This window comes from Arvicola amphibius, chromosome 8 (genome assembly GCF_903992535.2).
Source record: "Arvicola amphibius chromosome 8, mArvAmp1.2, whole genome shotgun sequence".
Lineage (NCBI taxonomy): Eukaryota > Metazoa > Chordata > Mammalia > Rodentia > Cricetidae > Arvicola > Arvicola amphibius.
This window is the reverse complement of record NC_052054.1, coordinates 117,055,291-117,079,261: the sequence shown is the minus strand read 5'-3', so window position 1 is coordinate 117,079,261 and position 23,971 is coordinate 117,055,291. Positions and strand designations below refer to the sequence as shown.

Here is a 23,971-nt window from a genome sequence, read left to right as displayed (position 1 = left end):
CCGGCCCCCAGCATGGCTTGGCTGAGCTGGCCCGCGCCCTGGCTGTGGGTCTCCGGCTGCGGGCTGCTGTTCTTTGCCTTCGCGCTGCTCCTGAGTCCCCGCGGCTGCCAAGCGCGGCGGGGCTTCCGCGGCCTGCTAATGACGCGCAGCCAGCGGCTGCTCTTCCGAATCGGGTTAGTGCCCCGGCTCCGATCCGTGCACGTTCCGAAAGGCGGGCGGGCACGCTGGGAGAGGGGACGCGAAAGGGATACGGGGGTTCTAGAATGGCTTGGACTAGGGGGTCCTAAACCGGAGCAGGATAGAGAACGGGCTGGAGAAGCTCCTGAGTTCGTGCTAAGTGAGGAAAGGAAAGAGTTGAAAGACAGAAGAATTGGGATGGGCCGGCTGGGAAAAGGATTAGCGGCGCAGATGAGAGTAGGCAGGGTACAGGAACCAGAGGCCTCGGGGAGACGAGAGTCAAGTTAGACGCGGGAATCCAAGGAACCTGGAAAGCTGGGAGTGCAGGAAGAGCGTGCACCGGACTGCGGGGCAGAGGTCAGCAGATCGGACTCCCTGGCAGGTTCAAGGGTAAAAGCATGCCTCAGACTGTCCAACTTTTCTCAGTGTGCCATTGTTCTTATGCTATTATCCAGCTCTCCACAACTCTAGGCAGACTGTAATGTCGCTCGCAGGGTTCAACTCTGTAGGTCAATCTGGCCCTTTCTCTCTACCTCCTATTATTGGCTTCCAGAGCCCCCCCGCTGTGAAATTTGACCCAACAGCCAGCCACCAACCTCCAGCAACTTTCCCCAGCCAACTTTCCTCCTTCTCTTTGCCACTTCCTTTAAGGGACCATGACAAAAAGTGATAGTAATCACTGTTCCTCAGCAGTCAGCAGCAGGGAAGAAACCCCAAGACAAGCTTCCGAGGGGAGGGTCTATCAGCAGGACCTCAAACCACAGTTTAGGGACAGTAATGTCAGGATGAAAATAGAGGTCTGTGGTCAGATATCTGGGAGGGCCTAAACTTAAGAATTGCCGAGCTTCAGAGAAGATACTATAATTCACTCTTCCTCCTTCCTCAGACTACTACCCCAGACTTCAGGCTTAGAGTTCCAGTCACAGTCTCTACACTAGAGATATAAAAAACCCCGTGGGCAGAAGAGCAGATTCTAGATAGTGCTCTGACTAATTTGCCATTACTTTGTTAAAAGCATTAAAGTAAGAGGTGGCAGGGTTTTGTTTGTTTAGCTGGTTAGCTTGGTAGGACAGCCTCCCTAGTATTGCAGACTGGTCTTGAACTTCTAATCTTCCAGCCACATTATAGGTGCTATCCTTACTGGTGTGTATAGGCCAAGGTTTGTGGCTGTCTCATTGTATTTTTGTCATTCAAATAAAGAAACTGGATTCAGGGGGTGGGTGGGTGAGGTTTTTTGTTTGGTCAGTTTGTCATTTGGTTGGTGCTGGAGATTGAGCCTCAGGAATGCTAAACTTGCTCTACCACTGATCTGTACATTCCTAGTCACTAGATTTGGGGGCTGTGCGTGCACACTTGTGTATGTGTGTGCATACATGTGCATGTGTGTGCATGCATTTGCTTTGGTTTGGTTTCTTAGTTTTCTTCACAACTTTCCTGGGGATTGTGTAGCTCTATTAGGAGAAAGGATTTTAAATATACTTTTAGTATCCAAAATTGGTAAGCCCGAAGTCATACAAATAGCCTGAGAAAATGGATAAATGGGAGAGGTTTCATGAGGAACTAGAATCAGAATTTCTAAGATTAGAATGCCAATAATCACAACCATGAGAGTTTGGGTCTTTCTTTCTTTCTTTCTTTCTTTCCTTCATCCTTCCTTCCTTCCTTCCTTTCTTTCTTTTTCTTTTCTTTTTTTCTTTTTGGGTTTTTGAGACAGGGTTTCTCTATGTAACAAACAGCCCTAACTGCTAGCTGTCCTGGAATTAGGGCTCTGTAGACCAGGCTGGCCTCGTACTCACAAAGATACACTTGCCTATGCCTCCCGAGGGCTGGGATTAAAGGTGTGTGCCAACACCACCTTGCTAAATTTGAGTATTTCTTTCTTTTTTTTTTTTTTGGTTTTTCGAGACAGGGTTTCTCTGTAGCTTTGGAGCCTGTCCTGGAACTAGCTCTTGTAGACCAGGCTGGTCTCGAACTCACAGAGATCCGCCTGCCTCTGCCTCCCGAGTGCTGGGATTAAAGGCGTGCGCCACCACCACCCGGCAAAAATTTGAGTATTTCTAAATTTGGGATTTGGGAGGTTTTCAAGTCCCTTAATTTTTTTTCCTTTGGGGAGCTTCTTCATAATTCTTTTTGGGGGAGGGGGAGTTTTAGGGGTTAAGATAGGATCTTGCTATGTCCCAGGCTTGCTTCAGACTTTGCAGCCATCCTGCCTCAGCCCGATACTCAATTATAGTTACCTCACCATGCTAGAATTATGTGGTTCTGGGCTGTAGCAATGGCTCAGCTGTTTAAAGCCCTGACTGCTCTTGCAGAGAACCCAGGCTCAGTTCCCAGAACCCACATGGTGGCTCACAACTGCCCATAACTATAATTCCAAAGGCTCCAACACCCACTTCTGACCTCTTCTGAGGGCACCAGACACAAATATAGTGCACAGATATACATGCAGGCAAAATACCCATACACGCAAAAAAAAAAAATCTTCAAAAAAATTTTTAAAGCCAGGTGGTGGTGGCACACACCCTTAATCCCAGCACTCCGGAGGCAGAGGCAGGCGGATCTCTGTGAGTTCGAGACCAGCCTAGTTTACAAAGTGAGTTCCAGGACAGCCAGGGCTCTTACACAGAGAAACCCTGTCTCGAAAAACAAAAACAAAACAAAAGGAAAATAATTCAGTGGTTCTATGAGTTTTCCCTTTGTCTGGATTTCCAGATTTCAGTAGATTCAGTTTTCCAGTTTTGCAGAGCAGAAGGGTGTGCCTGGGATAGGATTTCCAGACCCTGCTGCTCTGTGGTCTGGGAAACAATCAGCCCAGTCCCTTGGGGGGAGACACTGCTAACCTTCAGAGTGGGGCAGGAAACATGTGGCAAAATGTGTAGGTGTTGTTTCGAGATGCCTCCAAGCCTGCAGGAAGTATGGACATGGGGGAGGAGTCCATAGGCATTCCGTAAACTGAAGGTTGGTGAGGACCGCTAATCTCAGTGCATTTTTGGGGGGCTGGAAAACAGACAATGGCAGTCCTAAGCAGTCGCTCTCATTAGTCGTGATAACTTTAGCAAAGGCCTTCCTCAGTAGCCACCATTATCTGGGAATGAGAATAACTAGGCTCATTGGAGGGTAGAGCTGCCAGATGTGGGCTGGCATTGGGTGCGTGCACTGGGGACTACGGGAAACAGGGTGGAGAGGAGCTAAGCATATAGCGTGTAATTGATGGGGTGGCTGGACAAGTCAGTGTTTGTATCCTGACTCTGCTGCATGTTGAGCATGTGACACTGGGCATGTAACCTTTCTGAGCCTGGCCAGTTTGCACCTGCAGAATGGGGAATGGTGTGAATGTCTGCTTTCTGGGGCGCCTGTGAAGACTGGATGAGCCCACGTGTAAGTGATCAGGAAGTGGTAGCCATTGCTTGTGTGGTACCCTTGATGGGAAGGGAAAGGATGCATGTCCTCCTCAAGTTCTGTCACAGCTGTCTTCTAAGTTTACCCAACCACCTCCAGGAAATGCTGCGTCTCTCTCATCCCGTCATCAACACCGAGCTGCCCCGGGTCAGGGTCAGGACTGGGTGGTCACACTGGGGAAGAGCATGTGGCCAGTGTTCTCCATGACTAACCTTCAGAGTGAGGCTGTGTCTGTAACTCCAGCAGCAGGGGATACCACGCTTTCTTCTGACCTCCTTGAGTAACTGTGCGCTTATACACACACACACACACACACACACACACACACACACACACACACACACATCTGCACACATAAATTTAATTTTTTTCAAAAGTACCTTTTAAGAAAAGAGAAAGATGGGGGGCTGGAGAGCTGGCTTAGTGGTTAAGAGCACTGGCTGTTTTTCCAAAGGAGCTGGGTTCAATTCCTAGCACCCACATGGTGGCTCACAACCACCTGTAATAAGATCTGGTGCCAACTTCTGGCCTGCAGGGACACATACAGGCAGAGCATTGTATATATAATAAATAAATGAATCTTTTAAAAATTATTTAAATAAAAAATAAAAAGTTTTAAAATTTACAATGTAAAAACAAGACGGAGAAAGACCTCCTAGGCTAAGTCTGCAGCTTAGCAGGGGTGCTTGTGAGGTATATGCAAGGCTTAGCACCCCGCCACCCAGAAGGTTAGGAGATAGACCATGTGAACAGAAGTGAGCCAGGTCAAACAGGCAGGGGTCAGGCACAGCAAGCTCCCAGGGGTGGCAGGGTGCACTGAGGAGCCCGTGGTCAGGAGAATTAAGACTCCCTCACGTGGGCACCCTGGCACCTAGCATCAGCCTCAGTTTCCCCTTTGCCCCTTTGCCTCCTCGGTGGGAGTGGAGAGGGTTTGGCAGAGCTCTGTGGAGAGCCTGCCTGTTGAGGGGAGGCGAGTGGAACATGAGGCTGGGCTCTTTGTCCTGCAGAGCTGAGCTGACCTTCCCTGATATATAATCTTGGATGACCAAGCCCCTGTTCATTCTTATACACAAAAGACCATTCATTTTCTTTCCTTTGGGTGTTTGATGACCATGAGACACCCGAACTCCAGTCTTCTGGATGAGCAGCGAGCAGTCCTAGCCACTGTGTGAGACACCCGAACTCCAGTCTCCTGGACTAGCAGCGAGCAGTCCTAGCCACTGAGCTGTCTTTCCGGCCCCAGGAGCTCTTTCTTGACCCTCACCCCAACCATGTGACCGAATCAACTGTGCCTTGGTGGACTTTACCATTTCTGAAAGAGGAAACCTCTTGTCTAGGCCAATACGGTCCACCGACCCATTGTCAAGGGTGGTGAAAACCCCGACATGAGGATCCTTGAATAAGGAACCCCTTGTTTGTGGCCTAGATGAAGGTCAGGCACTGTGAGCTGTGCAATGGGAGACATGGCTTGCAGTGTCCCTAAGCATTCTCAGTTGAAGCTGCTGATTTACATCAGAAACATGGTCCACTGAGATAAGCCAGTGAGTAAGATTTCAAGTCTCATAACTGGAGTTTGTGACTCTTACAAGTCGTCCTCTGAGCTCCACACAGGAGCAGGCCCACACACAATAAATGTAATAAGTCGAAGTTACATATGATCAGAAACATGTCGCTTTTCTGCTCAGACCCCTCTAGTGGTATCTCCTCTCCTCCCTCTCCCTCTCCCTTTGTCTCTCTGTTTCTCTGTCTCTCTGTCTCTGTCTGTCTGTCTCTGCCTGTCTCTCTCTCTCTCTCTCTCTCTCTCTCTCTCTCTCTCTCTCTCTCTCTCTCTCTCACACACACACACACACACACACACACACGAAGGTGGAGCTGGCTCTCTGTGCCCTGCCCACCCCTCAGCCACAGGAACTACTTACTACTTTACTGTTTGTCGAACACTTCCAGCCAGTCCTTCCTCCCCACCATTCCCTCTGCAGAATCCTCCTGTTCCAGAACCCTGCCCTGTGTTGTGACCACCTCACCTGCACACAGCCCTGTCCCCATGCCTGCCTTCCAGTCCCGTCACCCAGCCATATCCCCAATAGTCTGTGACAGTGCACAGTGCGCTGTGTGTATTGACTTGTCTGTCTCCTGCTTTTCTCCTCCCTCCTGAGTATGGCCACACAAGGAGCCAAACTTTGTTCTTGCTGTACCTCAGCTTCCAGATCAATGCCTGGCGTGCCGTCAACCCTTATCAAATGTTTTTGAATGGATGGAGAGAGGGAGGAATGGGCGGTCAGCCTTGGCCAAGGTGCCATGTCCTCCATGAACCTCCTTAGTCCGAATCACCTTTGTGTCCCCTGGACCTGGCCACCAATACCCTGCTTAGAGCTTTCAGTGTGTTTTCCTCTTCCTGACTCAGGCTGCCACAGGTCTGGCTTCCCAGATGACTCCCATGGGCCTGCCTAGGGAACAGTTTTCTGTCACAAGGGCCTGTGCTAAAAATGAGTGAGAGAAGAGAGACCCAAAGGAAATGAGTGGCCTAGGCTCTGGCCTTCTGGCTAAGGTGGGGCTCACTGGAGGGGCTGCCAGTTCTAATGTGTTTCTTGTCCTGCCTGAGGGCTCCTAGCAGTCACACTTCCTCCCTCCAAGGGCTGCAGAGGCTGAGAAGGCGAGGGAAACACACAGGCAGGAGACTCTGACCTTGCATGCCCTGGCATCTCCTGGGCACAGGGAAAGTGACTTCCAGGCATGCCGAAGGCTGCAGGAAACCCTCACTCGCCTAGGGGCCTGTTTGGCTGCCTCATTAGCTTGTTTCTTCCCAGGAAAGCACACAATAGGGAATGACTGTTCCTAAGGGCCCTGAGCCAGTCTGGTCAATAGAACCCTGTGACCTGTGACCCTCCTAGGTCAGCCCTCAGACAGCCATTCCAAGTTTGTTATTAGGTCCCATCACTGGTCACATGCAAGCCTGGACAAGCTGAGTCACCCCGGGCCTGTCTCACTGCTCTGAGCCTGCCTGTGGGCTACAGTTATGTCTCAGGTCTCATTTTACTTAGGGGACCCACACTTACAGAGTACCTAAGCTGGGACCGCCATAGGTTCATCCTGCTCCCTTCTGCCCCATACTGGCCAGAGATGGGACTCCGGGCCCAGCTGAGGCAGTCACCTGACAGCCCTCCCCAGCTTCTTTCTGCTCTGGGGAGGAGGAGAAGGGGAAGAAGAACCAGCATTGTGTGCTTTCTACTGTGCACAGAAGGGGGCTGGGGGAGGGGGATGTCACACTCACTGTGAGCTGTCCTCACGGCTTCTCATGGAGCTTAGGCTGGGCCTCGGATACCAGTGACACCGTGCCCTAGCTCACTGAGGTGAGGAATGGTGCACTGTGGGCCCAAACTAGTGGCCTGGTACTCATTCACCGTCCTAAGTCCCAGACAGGGCTCTGAGATGGGTAGTAGCTCCACCTGGGCTGTGCCCACAGCAGCCCCACTCTTTCTCCCACTGGGTCCCAGGGGACCAGTTAAGAGACTTTAGTTTCTTTCTGGTGTGGTTATGGTGGGTAAAAATGCCGAGTCAGACTTCAGGGCTGGGGAAGGAGTGCGCTTTAGTGGGAGAGCGCATGCCCACGCATGAGCCAGGCCCCCGTTCTGTCTCCAGCACTGCAGACTCTAGGAGGGATAGAAGGAGTCAGAGTCTTCCTGTCGTTTGTTGTTGTTTTGTTTGGGGTGAATTTGGTGGTTGTGTGGTAGTGGTTTTGAGACAGGGTCTCACTCTGGCCAGCCCAGAACTCATAGAAATCCACCTGCCTCTGGCCTCTGAGTGCTGGCATTAAAGGCCACCACACCTGGCTCAAGAGGTCAAAATCTGAATGTGTACTGGACACCCAGCTCTAGTAGGTTGTTCTGACACACGGTGAGTGCTGTTCTAGATCCCCGCTTGCTGCCTTGCCCGGGGACCCCACGCAGAGTGGCTCTCAGTGCCATCCTTACTGATCACATGAAGTTTTAGAAGAATTGAAGAAAAAGGAGAACAGGCTAGGGAATAAATCCCTGCTCCATGCGCCCAGCAATAGGAGAACAGAGGCAGTGTATCAGGTAATGACTGAAGAAATCAAGGCCCACAGGCGGGATAGGCCCTGGGCTCCACCCTCAAGCCTTTGCATGGAGCTGTGGTATCCCAGTCAGGTGGGTACGGGTTGGCCACAGACCACAGCATCTACAGTGACCCCTCACATTTCCCCTCCAGTCATCGCCCCTTTTCCTCAGTTCTCCTCTCTCTCTAGGAGATTCCTAGGGCATCCATGAAACCACTGGCTGCCAACACTCCTGCAGGAATCAAAAGAACCTTAATTTCACAAGGGCTTTCAAGAGTCCTTGGGCCAAGGGTTCCACCCTGACCCCACGAGACCTCCCTGCCCTCTCTGAGGCTGAGTGCAAAGTGCTTACAAATGTCATGGGCTTGCCCAGGACTGAGACTCAGAGCTTACCAGACCTGAAGGTCCCAGAGGCCAGATCCTGAGCTAGGTGCCAGGTCTGTGTAGCCACCCCGACTTATCATTCCCCCCCCCAAAAAGCCCTTCAGAGGAATTGGGGTGGCCCTCTAATTGTTCAGGGCCACTCATCTAGTCCTCCTCCTGCCTCGGGGTCTGGGGAGGACTGTAGGGGGTTCGGGGGTTCAAGGCCAGGCTTCTAAGGAGGTGGATCTTCCTGTCTTCCCACTCTTCCTGTCCTGTGACCTGATCTGCTCTTCCGGCTGTAAGATGGAGTATGGTACTTGCCCCAGACCTGAGAGGAGGCCTTGAGTTAATCTATGGGAGGAGGCTCTGGGCTCAGCAGAGCTTGCTCACAGGCTCAGGCAAGAAAAGCTGTGGCACTGAAAATTGTTAAAGATGTGGCAATGAGGTCCAGGGAGGAGCTTGACCCCGACTTTATGGGCAGGAGTGGAGTGGGGCCTGGGGACCTCTTGTGAACTTCTGTCCGGTGCTCTCTCTTCCCTCTCCCTGGCTCTGAGGCCCTAGATGCAAGCCCACATGGCAAACAGCATTAGAATTTTATGTCCCAGCGACACAGCCCCACCCATGCCCTTGAATCTGGGTGACCTGCTTGGCAGAGAATATCCTGCTTGTCCAGGTCTGTGGGGGCAGTGGGGCAGGAGGAGGGAGTAAGGGTGGAGAGGACTTCAGTTGGGCAAGTCACTGCCATTAGACTTGCTGGGTCTGCAGCCCTGGCCTTGCCTGGATCCACTCTGGCCAGGCACTGAGCCATGCACGTGCCCAGCCCCTCCTCAACCTTTCCCAATCGCTAGCCAGCCTTTCTTGAATGCCACTTGCTGTGCTGGGCCAGTGGTGGGGTTTCTGGGGGTGGAGGGGAAACCGAGGGAGCCACACAAGGACCAGTGGGACCCTGCTAGTCTCGGGCAGGTACTGCCCAAGGAGGATACCAGGTCTGTGCTCGAGGGCCCAGCTGTTCAGATGGAGCAGAGGGGAGAAGTTCTCGGATGGCATTGTCAGTGGCTACATTTCCTAATAAGAGGGAACTAAGTCCTGAACGTGGTTAGGACTACGGGAAGTACAGAAGCCCAGGGGTGAAAAGAATGAAAAGAAAGGGGATTTCAGGCCTAGGAAGCTACAGACAGAGGTAGGGGGCTCAGAGCGCTCTCTCTCTCTCTCTCTCTCCCTCTCTCTCTCTCTCTCTCTCTCTCCCCTCTCTCCTCTCTCTCTCTCTCCCCTCTCTCCCCCCTCTCCCCCCCCTCTCTCTCCCCTCTCTCCTCTCTCTTCTCTCTCTCCCCTCTCTTCTCTCTCTTCCTCTCTCTCCTCTCCCTCTCTCTCTCCTCTCTCCCTCCTCTCTCTCTCCTCCCCCTCCCCCCTCTCTCCTCTCTCTTCTCTCTCTCTCTCTCTCTCTCTCCCTCTCTCTCCCCCCCCCCTCTTTCTCTTTCGGTTTTTCGAGACAGAGTTTCTCTGTGTAGCTTTGGAGCCTGTGCTGGAACTCTGTAGACCAGGCTGTCCTCAAACTCACAGAAGATTTGCCTGCCTCTGCCTCCCGAGTGCTGGGACTAAAGGCGTGTGCCATCACCAGACTTTTTCTTCTTTTTTCTTTCTTTTGTTTTGAGGAGAGTTTTCTTTTTTCTTTTTTTTTCTTTTTGTTTTGGGAAGAGCTTTTTAACCCCTTTGTGGGGGAGGGTCATGTGTGTTCCAAGCATATGTATGCTCAGAGGACAGCAGCTTGCAGGTGCCAGTTCTCTCCTTCCATGTATGGAGTCCCAGGGATGCAACCCAGGGCATAAGACTTGCCAGCAAGCACCTTATCCATGGAATCGTCTCAGTGCCCCCATTCCGCGTTCCTGTGTGTCACACACACACACACACACACACACACAGGTCACAGTACTCTGGTAGAGGTCAGAGGACTTTTTTTTTTTTTTCGAAACTGGGTTTCTCTGCAGCTATGGAGCCAATCCTGGAACTCACTCTGTAGACCAGGCTGGCCTCGAACTCACAGGGATCCACCTGCCTCCGCCTCCCGAGTACTGGGATTAAAGGCATGTGCCACCACTGCCCGGCTTCAGCCTGCTTTCTTATAGAACCCAGGACCACCAGTGCAGGCATGACACTACCCAAGATAAATTCAATTTTAAAAAATATTTAAAGTATGATTTATTTATTATGTATACATATGTATGCATGTATGCCAGACTTCATTACAGATGGTTGTGAGCCACTATGTGGTTGCTGGGAATTGAACTCAGGACCTTTGGAAGAGCAGGCAGTGCTCTTAACTGCTGAGCCATCTCTCCAGTCCCTAATGTATTGGTCTTACAGCAGTGAGCCACCTTGCCCAACAAGCAGAAGTTGTTTGTTTTCTTTGCTTTTTCTTTTTTCTATTTTGTTGTTAAGACAGCATCTCATTATGTAGCCCTGGCTATTCTGGGTCTTGCTATATAGACCAGGCTGGCTTCTCATTCACAAAGATCCATCTGCCTTTGTCTCCCAAGTGCTGGGATTAGAGGTGTGTGCAACCACACAGGCCTAGAGTTGTATTTTTGGAGGGGGGAGGGGATGCACAGAGGTTTGAACCCAGAGCCTCACATGTGCTAGGCAAGTGCTCTTCTCCTAAGCCTAATCCTAATTTTAATGAGTTACTTTAGGCATCTTCAAAACCACTAGATAACATAGCACTACAAGCTCCTCTCCCCAGCTTAAACAGAACATTACAGATAGGGCAGAAGGCTCAGTGCTGCTGGCTAGGATGGTGGCCATCTTCCACAGCCCCATCCTTTACCACATGTCTGCATCCTGAATGGGAGGCCGGGATGGTTTCTGCCTGCATTGGCATTTCAATAAATGTCAGGTTGTTTTCTTGGCAACGTGTCTTTTAGCTTAATGGTATGTGTTTGGACTATGTGCATGTTAAGTCTTGGTTTTCATCATTTGTTTTGCTGGCTGTGTAGTTTCCCACATTCTGGGTATGGCCTGATTTATTTTTATATTTTGCTATTGATGGATACGTAGGGGGTTTCCACTGTTTCACTCTGGGGAGCTCAGGACATTCTCTGGACTCAGTGAGAAGGGAGGAGGCAGAGACTGGTGGAGGGTCAAAGCAGGGAGTAAGACTCTCTTGTGAGTGCTGGGAGCCACAGCAGGCTTCGAGCAGGAGCAGCAGAAGTGGTGCTCTGGGAACTTGAGCTTCTGCCTCATCTGTAGTTTAGACCAGAAGCCAAATCTAGGTGAAGGAGACCCTTTTAAGACCTAGGGATGATGGCCGGGTGTTGGTGGCGCACGCCTTTAATCCCAGCACTCGGGAGGCAGAGACAGGTGGATCTCTGTGAGTTCGAGGCCAGCCTGGTCTACAGAGCTAGCTCCAGGACAGGCTCCAAAGCTACAGAGAAACCCTGTCTCCAAAACAAAACAAACAAACAAAGACCTAGGGATGAGCCCTGTGGGCTTGTCCCCTGATGAGCCATGGAGAGTGACAGAAACAAAAGAGAAAGATCCTCTTTTGAGAGAGAGGGCTAAAGAGGGGCCCATAGGCCTGTGACTGTGGCTTGGCCAAAGCTAACGGAACCCATGGAAAGTCACTGTGGTGGCCGGGGTAGGGTAGAAGTGGGGTTACACCAGGCCTGGGAGAGTGTCCCAGCACAGCCAGGACCTCAGCCCACCCCCAGCCCAGGCCCTGCTTCTCCAAACCTAGTTGACATGACACCACAGGCTTCCTTCCCCTTGGGCCAGCCTGCAGGGCACCCTTCTGTCATTGCTTCCTCCTCAGCCATCATCTTCGCCACGTCTGCTTCCCTTCCCACTCACTGGCTCCTGCTCTGGCAGTTTGCCCCTGCCAAGACCTTGAGGCCTCTGGGCAAAGCTCCTAAAACACGCCACATTTCCCTGTGCCCAACCTTTGGCTCTGTATCACCCAACAGTTGACTGCAGGCTCCGTAGGTGTCCCACTGCAGGCTCCTAGCTAAGAGAAGAGGCTTTGGGTCTGCATACGGTCAAGCCCCTTTCCTTTCAGTGACTCTGAGCCAGCTGCAGTCAGCTGGTAGTTAATGATCCATCTGTTTTCCAGTTTAATGTGTGTGAGTTCTGCTGTTTTTTATTACAACCTGATTATCCCCAAGGCACGGAGCCTTTGGCTTGGTTCTGTGCTATTCCCACCATGTCCAGCAAGCGCAGAGAATATTTTCCAAGTGAAATGAGCCAAGAGAGTGGCCTCTAAACTCACAGATTTGCCTTCTTTTTCCTCCTTTTCCTCTTTGTCTTTTTGCTTTTTAAAGACAAGGTTTCTCTCTGTAGTTCTGGCTGACCTGGGACTTGCTCTGCTGACCAGGCTGGCCTTGAACTCACAGAGATCCTCTTGCCTCCACGTCCCAATCCCATACCTGCTGCTGGGATTAAAGGTGCGCACCAGCACTGCCTCGCCAGACTGTGCCTTTTGTTCCTGTCACAAATCCCCCGCACACACGTTAGCCTTGGACAAGGAAGGCAAGGACACTTCTCAGGCTCCCAGGAGTGGGCCGCCTGTCCCAGCAGCTCGTCAGCTTCTGGCAAAATTTGGAAAGAAAGTGGCAGTTTTGAAACCCTCTCCACCATCCAGCTCTGACTGGGTGCTTCCCATGTGTTCTACTTGGTGCCATTTAACCTTTATGTCGTTCTGCCAGGGCACCTCTGTACTAAGGATGGAGAACTTTATCTCCCTGGCCAAGGACATAGAGCAGGAGGAGCCAAGCTGCAGGAGGAACCCTAAGAGCTGCCCTTCCCATGAGTGACAAGGGGAGAAATGACGGGAGAAGGCTTGGGCAAGACTATCACTCCGTAGAGGAGAGGGTGGCTGTGTTCCGTCATGTTGTTTAATGCTTCAGTTTGAAATAGTTGTAGATGGGTCACAAGAACACATTCCTGTATACCTAGCCCAAGCCTGCTGGATGGTAGTGTTTCATGACCACAATAAAGCTCTCAAAAGCCACGAATTCGGTTCAGCAAGGGACTATTAGCACTATCAGACCGCATGTAAAGGTTGCCAGCTGTCCCACTAGTGCCCCTTTCCTGCTCCTGACTCTGATTAAGGATCCTGTACTGTTCAGCCTCCTCCAGGCCTCCCTGATGTTGAGTACTGGCCAGGTGTTTTACAGCGGGTCCCTCCATCTGGGTTTGTCTGAGGTTTTTCTCATGAATAAATTATGGTTGTGCATTTCGGGCAAGAAGGCCACAGAAGGGAAGTTGTGCCTTCCTCCATGGTCAAAAATATATTGTTACTGCTGAAATTAGCATCTGTTTTCTCTTCTGTGGGTGTTGGGGCTGGAACCCAAGTGCTTATGGGTGCTAGGCAAGAACCCTGCTGCTGACTGAGCCCTCGGGCCTGACATTATCTTCGTCATCGGTTTCTAGTGCAGCGAGCCAGTTTCTCCAGTGACTAATTAGTCTCTTGTGAAGCAGACGGTTTGAGACTATGCAAATCTCTTTCCGATTGTGCTTGGTGATTTTCCCAGCGTCCAGGTGTCAGGCTGCACTCCTGTGCTGCCTTAGAAACTGCAGGTGGGGTTTGCATGGTGAATGAAACCGAGGTGAGGGGGGGAGTGAGGTCAGGGGTACTTCTTGAAGAAGGAACGGATTCTAGAGCGGCAGAGGGTAGAAGATCCCAGGTGAGAGACCTGCCCAAGAGAAGGTACGTCGGTAGGGTTGCTCGGACCCAGTGCGCGCCCCCCACCGTTCCAGACACCCCCACCCCCGCTGCCCCAGTTTTCGCGCTGTGCACCAGTTTGAACTCAGAAGCATTGGCTTGGCATTCAGCAGGTGGCACAGGTTCATCCTGAGTTCAGCCCCTTATAAGTTTAAGAAAGGAAAAGTGTTTGTTGAGTGACCTTCAGGATGACACAGCCTCCGTGGTAGCCTGCAGGACGCTAACTGTGCTCTCTACTGGTACATTTGTTACCCGTCTGGCACCTACTTCTCCCAGCTGTCTCACTCCGCTGTAGCCCGTCCTCTCTAAGAGAACTGCTCAGAGGGACACTTGGTGTGTTTTCTGAATTCGATTTGCAATATCTTAACATATCTTGAAGCTGTGTGTCTATTCTTTTGTTTATGTTTCAAATTAGTTTCTTCCCCTTTTTTCATGTGCATTTTCAGGTAGTAATTTTTATGCTTGTTGATTTAAAAAAAGGAAAGTAGAATAAATGAATGTGTCCAACAATATGAGTTGGGAAGGGTCTTATTTCTGAACCATGGGATTTTTTTTAAGGATTTTGTATATTAATTGTGTATATACAGTGTTCCACCTGCATGTATGCCTGCAGGCCAGAAGAGGCCACCACATCTCATAGGTGGTTGTGAGCCACCATGTAGTTGCTGGGAATTGAACTCAGGACCTCTGGAGGAACAGCCAGTGCTCTTAACCCCTCAATCATCTTTCCAGCCCCCACCACAGTATTCTTTTAGAATCTTTGAATCTAAGTTTCTCTCTCTCTCGCTCCTTTCTTCTCCAAATTCATAGCATATTTACCACCAAATATTAAAATATACACGAGCAAAGGAGTCCCTGAGGAGGAACTGGGAGTGAGGCATTCCATCCCCAGCACACAAAGAAGAAAGAAACACCGGTATTTTCACAACCAAGAGCCACTTTCAATGACCCTGGGTCTTTTCCCAGTAGAAGTATCTAACTGTGTAATCACCCTTTTCAACAAGAAAAGGTCTGTGTATTATTCAGCTGTTTAGAAACCTATAGTTCTTATTCCTGCTATCTATCCGTGGCTATCTCCGATGTATTCAGTGTCGCCTCACATGTGCTAACTGGATGTCTCTCTTGCACCAGCTCATTGCTATTACAATAGAACACACAAAGTGTTAGCCCTGAGTTGATGGGAGCTCATTTCAAGTCTACTTCCCTTGCGCTCCTACTTGGCCCACCCCTATGAACATGTCACCCGGGAGGCCTGTTTTCCTGGTCTACTGGATCTGTGGCTTTTTTGTTTCTTCTCTGCGTGTGCTTGTGCTATGGGTAGAACTCGGAGGACAACTTGCAGAAGTCAGTTTCCAGCTTCCACTGTCGGGGCTCCTGAGGGTTGCGCTCAGTGGTCAGGCTTGGCCTCAAGGTCCTTCCTGGCAAAGCCATCTCGTTGGCCAGGTCTGTATATGAAGCAGCAGCCCTGTCGTGTTCTGCCCTCTGCTTTCAGCCGCTCATCTTCCTTGCTTCATCACTGTATCCCTTCTAGAAGGTCAGCGTCAGCGAGTGATGGCGGTCATGTGCAGTGCACCCAGCACTTGGCCAGTAGCCAGTGGTCAGTCGGCGTGGCCAAAAACGTGAAAGTCTAAAGGACTAAAGCTGAGTTGCAAATGAAACCAAAAGCAAAGGACGTATAAAGCTAGACACCCGGTGCAGAATGCAGAACCTCTCTTGCCATGCCAGAATTGCCAGGGCAGGTGAAGGGTGCAGAGCTGGCTAGGCTGCAGCTGAGCCTTTATATAGCCAAACTGTCCAGGATCAGCTTGTTTTGTCCAAACTGGTTACAGATAAAGCAGCCAGTATTTCTCTAAGGGGCTATCCTTCATACACACGGTGAGAGATTTAGGGTCAGCCCTCCATGCCATCTCAACTTTTCAAGCTTAGAGTGCCTTCTGTACTCTGACTGGCTTGATAGATTCCCCACCACTGACTGTCTCCTCGCCGTGTGCCTACCCCAGCCTGTTTCCTGAGCAGCCAGGGCCCAAGCCGGCTCCTTCCCATACTGAAGGGTGGGTAGATACATAATTTGTACTGCTTAGTGTAATGCCAACTTGAGGTACAAGGTGGTTGGTACAAACGGTGATCCTATCACTTGGGAGATGAAGGCAGGGGGATCATGAGTTCAGTATCATTACGGGCAACATAGCAAGTTTGAGGATAGCCTGGGCTACACAAAAACCTGTCTTTTGGGGGGAGGAGTTTCAAGACAGGGTTTCTCTGTAGCTTGAAACCTGTCCTGGAACCTGCTCTTATAGACCAGGTTGGCCTCGAACTCATAGAGATCCATCTGCCTCTGCCTCCCAAGTGCTGGAATTAAAGACGTGTACCACCACTGCCCAGCTACAAGAACCTGTCTTAAACAAATAATAATACATAAATAAAAAGATAATTAATTAATTAAAATAAAACTCCTTGTTCAAACAATAGAAAAAAATGTATTATTCAAGGTATAAAAGTAATAAGCCTGGCTTTGTTGTGTATTTACAATCCCAGCACTAAAGAGGCAAAGGCAAGAGGATCTTAAGTTTGAAGCCACCTTGAGCTATATAGCCAGATTCTGAGGAGAGAGAGAGAGAGAAAGCGGGGGGGAGGGGAAAAAGCAATAAACTATGAAGTGTTTCCATTATTCCAACATTCTTTCTACTTGTAGTGTTTTCAGTTTGTTATTTAATGTCATTCTAAATAAAGCCACATGGTGGCGCTATGGCTACCATCCCAACATTTGGGAGGCAGATATCGGAGGACCACTGCCAGTTAGTTCAAGACTACAATAGTGATGGTCTACTTATGGAGTTCTGGCCAGGCTAGCAAGGCCTGTCTCACCAAAAAGAAAAAAAGAAAAGGAAAATTTAAATAACGAGCAAGGATTTTCCATTCATTTTTATATTGTACCACGTCTGTCTTGTTTGTTTGGGGTACTGAGTACTGAATACAGTACTTGTGCGTGCTAGGTGAGTGACCTGCCACTAAGTGACATTTCCAGCCCTTTATCTATCTATCTATCTATCTATCTATCTATCTATCTATCTATCTATCTATCTATCTATTTTTAAGATTTGAGACAGGGATCCACCTTCCGGATATAAGCTGATTATATAACAAGACCTGTCTCATAAAATTTTTTTTAGAAAATACTTTCGAAGGTCAACTCATGGTAGTAACCTCAGAGCACTGAGCCCAAGAGGCCCTAGGTGACCTCATAGGTCTCACATTTGTTTGGAGAACTCCAGCCTCCTGGTCCAGTTTCCTGAGCTACTTATAGCTGTGATGGCAGTGAGACTGGGGTGGATGGTTAAGCCCTTCCAGCCTCACCCCTGCCTGCCCCTCTATCTGCCAAGAAGCCATATAACTCTTTCCTTCCTTGAGCAAACCCTGCTGTCTGCCACCCTGGGCCTTATTCTGTTCCTTCGTCTACCTGAGTGCCTCCCACAGTTGGTTTCTAGGCAGCAGCAGCAGCAGCTCCTGAAGTGGCCCCATTTCCAGGGTTGGAGATGTAACTCAGTCGGTAGAGTTTGCTTAGTGAGCGTGAAGCCATGCGTTCCATCCCCAGCTCCACAGAAACCAGACGTGGTGAGCTACAGCTTTGATCCCAGCCTTTGAGGGGTAGAGGCAGAGTCAGGAGGATGAGTACCTGGTCACCCTTGACTACAGAGTGAGTCTGGTGGCAGCTCGGGCTACATGAGACTGAAGAAGAACAAAACAAACAAACAAAATGGTGACGGCAAAGAGCTTGACTAAGGGTGGCTGAGGTGGCAGAGATGCCAGCTATGTGGGGCCTGCAGTCATGGGAGAGGGCTGATCTGACCATACACCGTCTGCCCTGCAGGTACAGTCTGTACACCCGAACCTGGCTCGGGTACCTCTTCTACCGACAGCAGCTTCGGAGGGCTCGGAATCGCTACCCCAAAGGCCATTCCAAAACTCAGCCCCGCCTCTTCAATGGTAAGCTCTAGCCGCCCCTGGCCAGCACCTCACCCTGCTCCCCAAGCTCACCTCCCTGGCTACTGCCCTTCTCCTCTCCCTTACCTGACCCCAGCTTCTCTGTCTGTCTTCCCCAGGAGTGAAGGTGCTTCCCATCCCTGTCCTCTCGGACAACTACAGCTACCTCATCATCGACACCCAGGCCGGGCTGGCTGTGGCCGTGGACCCCTCAGACCCGAGAGCTGTGCAGGTGAGGGGCGGAGTGCTGGGAGTCCCTGTGGGCACTGCCAGCGGCTCTTGCTAGACGGAGCCTGGCCCATGGTCCCCGGACTATGGGATCTGCTCCTGCATATGGGTGGGCATCCTCACACAAGAACACCCTCTTCCGCATACAGCATAGAGCCAGAGAGCAAGGGTTCTGGCCTGGGACTGTGAATCCTGGCAGTTTTCATTCTGCCCCTTACCCTCTTTGTTCCCCGGATGGATATTCTTTTTTTTCCATTTTTATTCCTTTATTTATTTATTGTTTGCGTGCTTGGGGGGTTGTTTGTCTTTTTTTTTCCTTTCTTTTCTTCTCTTCACTCCTCCTCCCCCCAGACAGGATCTCACCATGTAGCTTTAGCTAGTCTGGAACTGACATGGAGATCTGCCCCTTTCCTCCTCCCCAGTGCTAGGATTAAAGGCATGCATCACCATGCCTGGTATAGCATGGTGTGTGCATGTGTGTGTGTGAGTGTGTGTGCACGTGTGTGTGCGTGTGTGTGTATGTGCATGACATGCATGTGGAGGTCAGAGGACACCCTGTGGTTATTTCTTTCCACCTTTATTGAAGGTTCTGGTGTTGTAATTTACCTACTGATCTATCTCACCAGCCCCAGACCCTCTTTCTTCTTTGACCTCTGTCAGTATCTGGCCCTCTCTGCCTTTCCCTTCATGTTCATGTTTTATCTCTCCCTGCCTTCCTCCTTCCGTGTGTGTGTGTGTGTGTGTGTGTGTGTGTGTGTGTGTGTTGTGTGGTACTGGGAATGGAACCCAGGGTCTAGTGTTACTTTTCAATGTGAGTGTATCAGTGTCAACACCCGATGCCCCTTTTCCCCTTTTTGCTGCACCCCACTGGGTCTCTGCTCTTCCCTGTCCCCTTTGCCAGTTTATCATCCATCAGCCTGTCTCCTGCCTTTCTTTATCCCCACCCCCAACTAAACTTTCAGTGTGCTTCCCTCTGCATCCCCTCCCACCCTCAGTACCGCTTCTCTCCTCTAGGCTATCATTGAAAAGGAAAGAGTTAACTTGGTTGCCATCCTCTGCACCCACAAGCACTGGTAAGGGGCTGGGGATGCTGGGGCTGGGGCTGCTGGCAGCTTTATCTTCACAGGTTGGGCTTGAGGAGCTGGGCTCAGGGATGGGTAGGACCCACTTTCTCATGACAGCAGAGGTATAGAGGAAGGGACTGGATCTCTTATCTTGGCACTCAGCAGCTTGGAGCCTCAGAGGAGGGCAGGAACTGCTGTGTTCCATTCATGGGCATGCAGCAGGTGCCCAGAGAATGAACAGCTGTTAGCTGGCAGGTGGCACAGGGCACAGAGGTTGGAATGTTAGGCGGGTGTGGTCAGATCCACCGGGGAGAGTGTGAGGGTGACAGCTGGAGCCGAGCGGGAGAGTTCAGGAAGATCAGAGGACTGACTGGTCATGGGAGCATAGCAAGTTGGGGTGACTTAAGCAGGGAATGGCTTGAAGAAGAGCCAGGGGGTACCTTAGGGGAGCGGGAGTCCCCTGTGTTCATCTCTGCCATCCCGCAGGGACCACAGTGGAGGGAACCGTGACCTCAGCCGGCGGCACAGGGACTGTCGTGTGTACGGGAGCCCTCAGGACGGTATCCCCTACCTCACCCAGTAAGTGCCTGACCCAGACGTGGGTGGGCATTTCCTGCCTCCTGCCTTCAGTCTGCCAGGGTGTTAGCAACTGGTGACACTCTGCCTAGCTCTTAGACAGTTAAGTGGAATCCATGCAAAAAGAGTGGCCCTCTTTGCCCCAAGATGATCCACCCATAATCAGAAGAGAAAGGAAGGCTTTGCTCTGAGGCTCTGGGCACCTGTGCCTTCACCCTACTGTAGAAGCCACCCTCCTGTAAGGCATCCAACCCTTAAGTGTGGGATGGTAGCCATGATCAGCATGACATAGCTGAATTCCCTCTCTTCCTTATTGTTTTGTGTCCTAGCCCCCTGTGTCATCAGGATGTGGTCAGTGTGGGACGGCTTCAGATCCGGGCCCTGGCTACCCCTGGCCACACTCAAGGCCACCTGGTCTACCTTCTGGATGGGGAGCCCTACAAAGGTCCTTCCTGCCTCTTCTCAGGGGACCTGCTCTTCCTCTCTGGCTGTGGTGAGTTTCTGTCAAAGAGAGGGGAGGGGGAAGAGGAGGGAGAGACCAGCCAGAGCAGCCCCTGTCCCATGTCCCATTTAGAAATGTTGGTTCCCGGCAGTCCAGTGGCAGTCACCGCCGCTTGCGTTGTCTGATTGTTTATGTTCTCAAGATCCTCACAGGGGCTAGGCCTATGATGAAGACCCGACCCTTTAAGCAAACACCCATAGAGCACTGATTTCCACTGGGTGGGACCTGTTTCCCCAATAGTGACCAGGAAGAAGAAGCCATGGAAAGTTGAGGATACTTAAATAGGAAGGAAGCACTGTGGGTGGGTGAGGACCCCAAGTCCTAGACTGCAGAGTCCCCCAGTGCAGCCAACTCTAAGACTCTCTTAGTGGGAGGATCATTTCTACCCATCGAGCCTAGACCCCAGGAGGCCAGCCTGAAGACTCAGCAGCCTTGCCCTCCACATGTGTGTGTAGGGGCTTCACACCAGCTCTCCCATAAGGAGGGAGTAGATGCCTGGGGATGGCCGGGCAGGACTCAGTTGAAGGACCAGAGGCTGAGGTCCCACCCCACCGCTCTGTACCTTAGACCACACCGTGTTACCCTTTCACATTTGACCCCACGCAGGACGGACCTTCGAAGGCACAGCAGAGACCATGCTGAGCTCGCTGGACACCGTGTTAGACCTGGGTGATGACACCCTGCTGTGGCCTGGTGAGGTGTCCCCTCCCTCCTCCCAGCCCCTCGCTTTCTTAGAGACCTGCAAGCTCAGTTCATGGGCCCAGAGGCCGCACAGCCAGTCCTCCAGGGGTGGGACAGACACTTCCCTCCTTCCTGGAGTTAATACTGGCTATATGATATTGACAAATTTTGTACCCTGATATTAAGTCTCTCTGCTGATGAAATAATCAGATAAGACCGAATTAAAGTTCAGGTTTTAATCTGAGCCAAGCATTCCCAGGTAGTCCTAGGGGAAGAAGAGAAACCACGAGGGAGAACCACATGGCAAGCCTTAAATATCCCGTAGGTGTGGTCTTGAGCATCTCAGGGGGAGGAGCTGACCCTTGGTGGGTTTTCTTTGGGCAGGGTCTGGAGAGGGCAGCTCCAGGGGAAATCCCTGACAGATGTCCACACCTTTCATGCTGCTGCCCCTCCCCCATCAGCCCTTGGTCTCTTGGGAGCCCTAAAGACTCAGAGTCCTGGAGAGATACCTAATCGTTCAGATAATTATGGTCACAGTCCAAACAGAAAGTAGCTTTTGCTTGTCTGAGAGAACAGTAAATCTCGTCCACGTGTACCCGTGTGGTGCTCATTTGTGTAGTGGATACTGTGTGCACCGTTGGGCTACACACACACACACACACACACACACACACACAAACTCTTCCCAATTCTCCCCCTTCTTACCCATCCAACTCTTTATATTTTTCTTTCAATTTTTGCCTGGCATTCTCTTCTCCACTTGCCAAATTAGAAAACTGTGGCTTAGGGAGTCATCAGGGAAGTCATGCTGAGCGAGGTAAGAGGCCAGCTGTGGCCTCTCAGCTCCAAAGTTAGTGATTTTCCCCCATGAGTCCAAACCGCTGCCCAAACTGCCTCTTCCTTTTCTTTCTCTGCCCCCGCAACAGTGCCCTTAGTTGGAAAAGCAACTTTGGTTTTGAGGTTTTCCAAGAGCCCCTGCCCTCCCCTCTGCTGGCTGGGTAGCTGTGGGCCTGGGGCCTTGGAGTAGGACCGACTTATAATCTCAAAGCCTCTCTTTGCCCTGCTTCCTGGCCCCCTGACCTTGCTAGGACATGAATATGCGGAAGAGAACCTGGGCTTCGCAGGTGTGGTGGAGCCCGAGAACCTGGCCCGGGAGAGGAAGATGCAGTGGGTGCAGAGGCAGCGGATGGAACGCAAGAGCACAGTGAGGCCTGGGGAATGGGATGGGGTGAGATGGGGAACTTGGCCATTGTCTAGCCAAGGCTGTCGCTGCCCAGCCTGGGCCCGCGAGTGCTTTCCAGAGCTCCGGCCTCCTACCCTGGGAGGGTAGGGTCCTTTTCCCAGGTTCTCTCCACTTATCCCTGTGTCTCTTGCTCTGCAGTGCCCATCCACCCTGGGAGAGGAGCGCACCTACAACCCATTCCTGAGAACCCATTGCCTGGCATTACAGGAAGCTCTGGGACCGGGGCCAGGCCCCACCAGTGACGATGGCTGCTCCCGGGCTCAGCTCCTGGAGGAGCTGCGCCGGCTGAAGGACATGCATAAGAGCAAGTGACACCCCAGCCCACCCCATCCCGGCTGTCCCTGCCCATCACCCACACCTCGCCATCCTTTTCATCACTAATGCCACCACCGCCACTGGTGCCCTAGGCAGCACCATTTCCTCCAGACTGTTCCGGGAGGGCACAGCCCAGCAGGGACCTAGAGGAGAAGGCAGCAGCAGGCCAGTATGGCTGGGTGTTTAGGAAGGCAGCACCCGGGACATCTCTAGACTTTGCTGCCTTGGAGGGTCTGCCTCCCTTCCCCAACTCGTAGACCAATAGCCAGATGGTGAAAGGCTGCTGTGGGCTCCCTTCCAGAGGCCACACCCCCACTGGAGCCCTAGAACCCAGGAGAGCGGAGCACTGACCTGGCCAGTCTATCCTCCACTCTTCCCCCTCTAGGGTTGTCAGAGAAGCTCACCCCGAAAACAGTGTTGTAAGGTGTGGTTCCTGGGAGAGTGGTCACCAACAGGGGCTGCTGGACCCTAGGTGACGGAGACTCTAAGCCCTACCTTGCCTACCCTGCTAAGACATCGCCAGACAGAGCTGTTCCTAAGAACACACAGGGGCTGGAAGCCTGGCTCTGGCCAATCCCTGCCTCAGTCTGGCCAATCCCTGAAGGCCAGAGGGAAAGTTTCCTGATTGCCAAGGAATCTTTTGCCTCAGGCCATGGAGACACAAGACACTGGGATACAGAGCCACGCGCCACACATATGTCCTGGGTCTGCCACTGGCCTCTGCTCCTGCCCCGGTCACAAGGGCCTGCCTTCCCAGGGGAGAGTGAGCTGTGGTCTGCCTGAGAGATCCTGCTTTCCCCTTGGAGCCCTTGTCCTTAGGGATTCCTGCCTGCTTCTGTCTTCCTTAACATCTTTTGTTTTATCCTCATCTCTTTTCTTCTTGATGTCATCAAAGGCTGATTCTTTCAGTCCTGGTACTCATCTGGCTCCTTGCAGTTTTCAAAAAAAGAAGAAAGACCTTCCATCTCCACATGATTTCCCGTCGGATCCCAGGCCCCACGCTGGCAGTGTTCAGAAAGCCGAGGTCTGGGATCAGGGAGCTCAGTTGAGTGTCAACTTCCAGGACCCAGGCTCAAGTCTGCCCCACTGCTCATCCCTCCTCCCACTCTGCTTGTCCTCTGGTCTCAGGTCAAGGTCCCTCTTGGGCCACGGTGAGGACCGCTGTGGTTAGCTAGGAGCCTCCCCCTGGGATGCGCAGTGCCCCCTGCTGATCCTCCCAGATGCCCCTGCCCTCAGTTCTCCAGTCATCTGGCCTCCGCTGCCCTCTCCAGCCCCAGCCTTTGGAACCCACTCTAGCAATATCACCAGACTAGTTAGCCTCCCCGCCCCCAAGACACGCAGTTCCACGCCTTTGTGCCTTCGCTCACGCTGTTTCTTCAGCCGGAATGCCTTCCCACTCCTCCTGCCTCCTCTGCCTGGCAAATGCCTGTATTAGCCTCTCCCAGGCTCCTCCCCCAGGAAGGCGACCTCCGCACCTGTAAATGCTTCTCGTGGCGCCCATCACACCATACTTTACTTGTTTACATGTTTGCCCCCCTTCTAGACTGTGAACCCTTACGGGCATGGACCGTATCTTATGCATCTCTGTATTCTGCGCCTAGCACGGTGCCTGGCACACAGTAGGCGCTCAATAAATGTTGAATGAATGATTTAA

At 51.6% G+C, this 23,971-nt stretch overlaps 1 protein-coding gene across 1 annotated transcript; it reads left to right on the top strand.

Annotated features, from left to right (window-relative positions):
* On the top strand, positions 1-23,971 carry LOC119821405 (probable hydrolase PNKD). The gene is made up of 9 exons (XM_038340404.1): positions 1-173; positions 17,596-17,711; positions 17,828-17,940; positions 18,951-19,009; positions 19,487-19,579; positions 19,906-20,069; positions 20,685-20,771; positions 21,848-21,963; positions 22,141-23,971. The coding sequence occupies exons 1-9, from the start codon at positions 13-15 to the stop codon at positions 22,312-22,314; spliced, it is 1,083 nt and encodes a 360-aa protein (XP_038196332.1). The 5' UTR covers positions 1-12; the 3' UTR covers positions 22,315-23,971.

Excerpts from the sequence above, each read along its gene's own strand:
- LOC119821405 (XM_038340404.1), top strand. The coding sequence starts at position 13 with ATGGCTTGGCTGAGCTGGCCCGCGCCCTGGCTGTGGGTCTCCGGCTGC. Across the intron at positions 17,941-18,950 it reads CAGACCCGAGAGCTGTGCAG|GCTATCATTGAAAAGGAAAG; the intron begins GTGAGGGGCGGA and ends TCTCTCCTCTAG. Across the intron at positions 20,772-21,847 it reads TGACACCCTGCTGTGGCCTG|GACATGAATATGCGGAAGAG; the intron begins GTGAGGTGTCCC and ends TGACCTTGCTAG.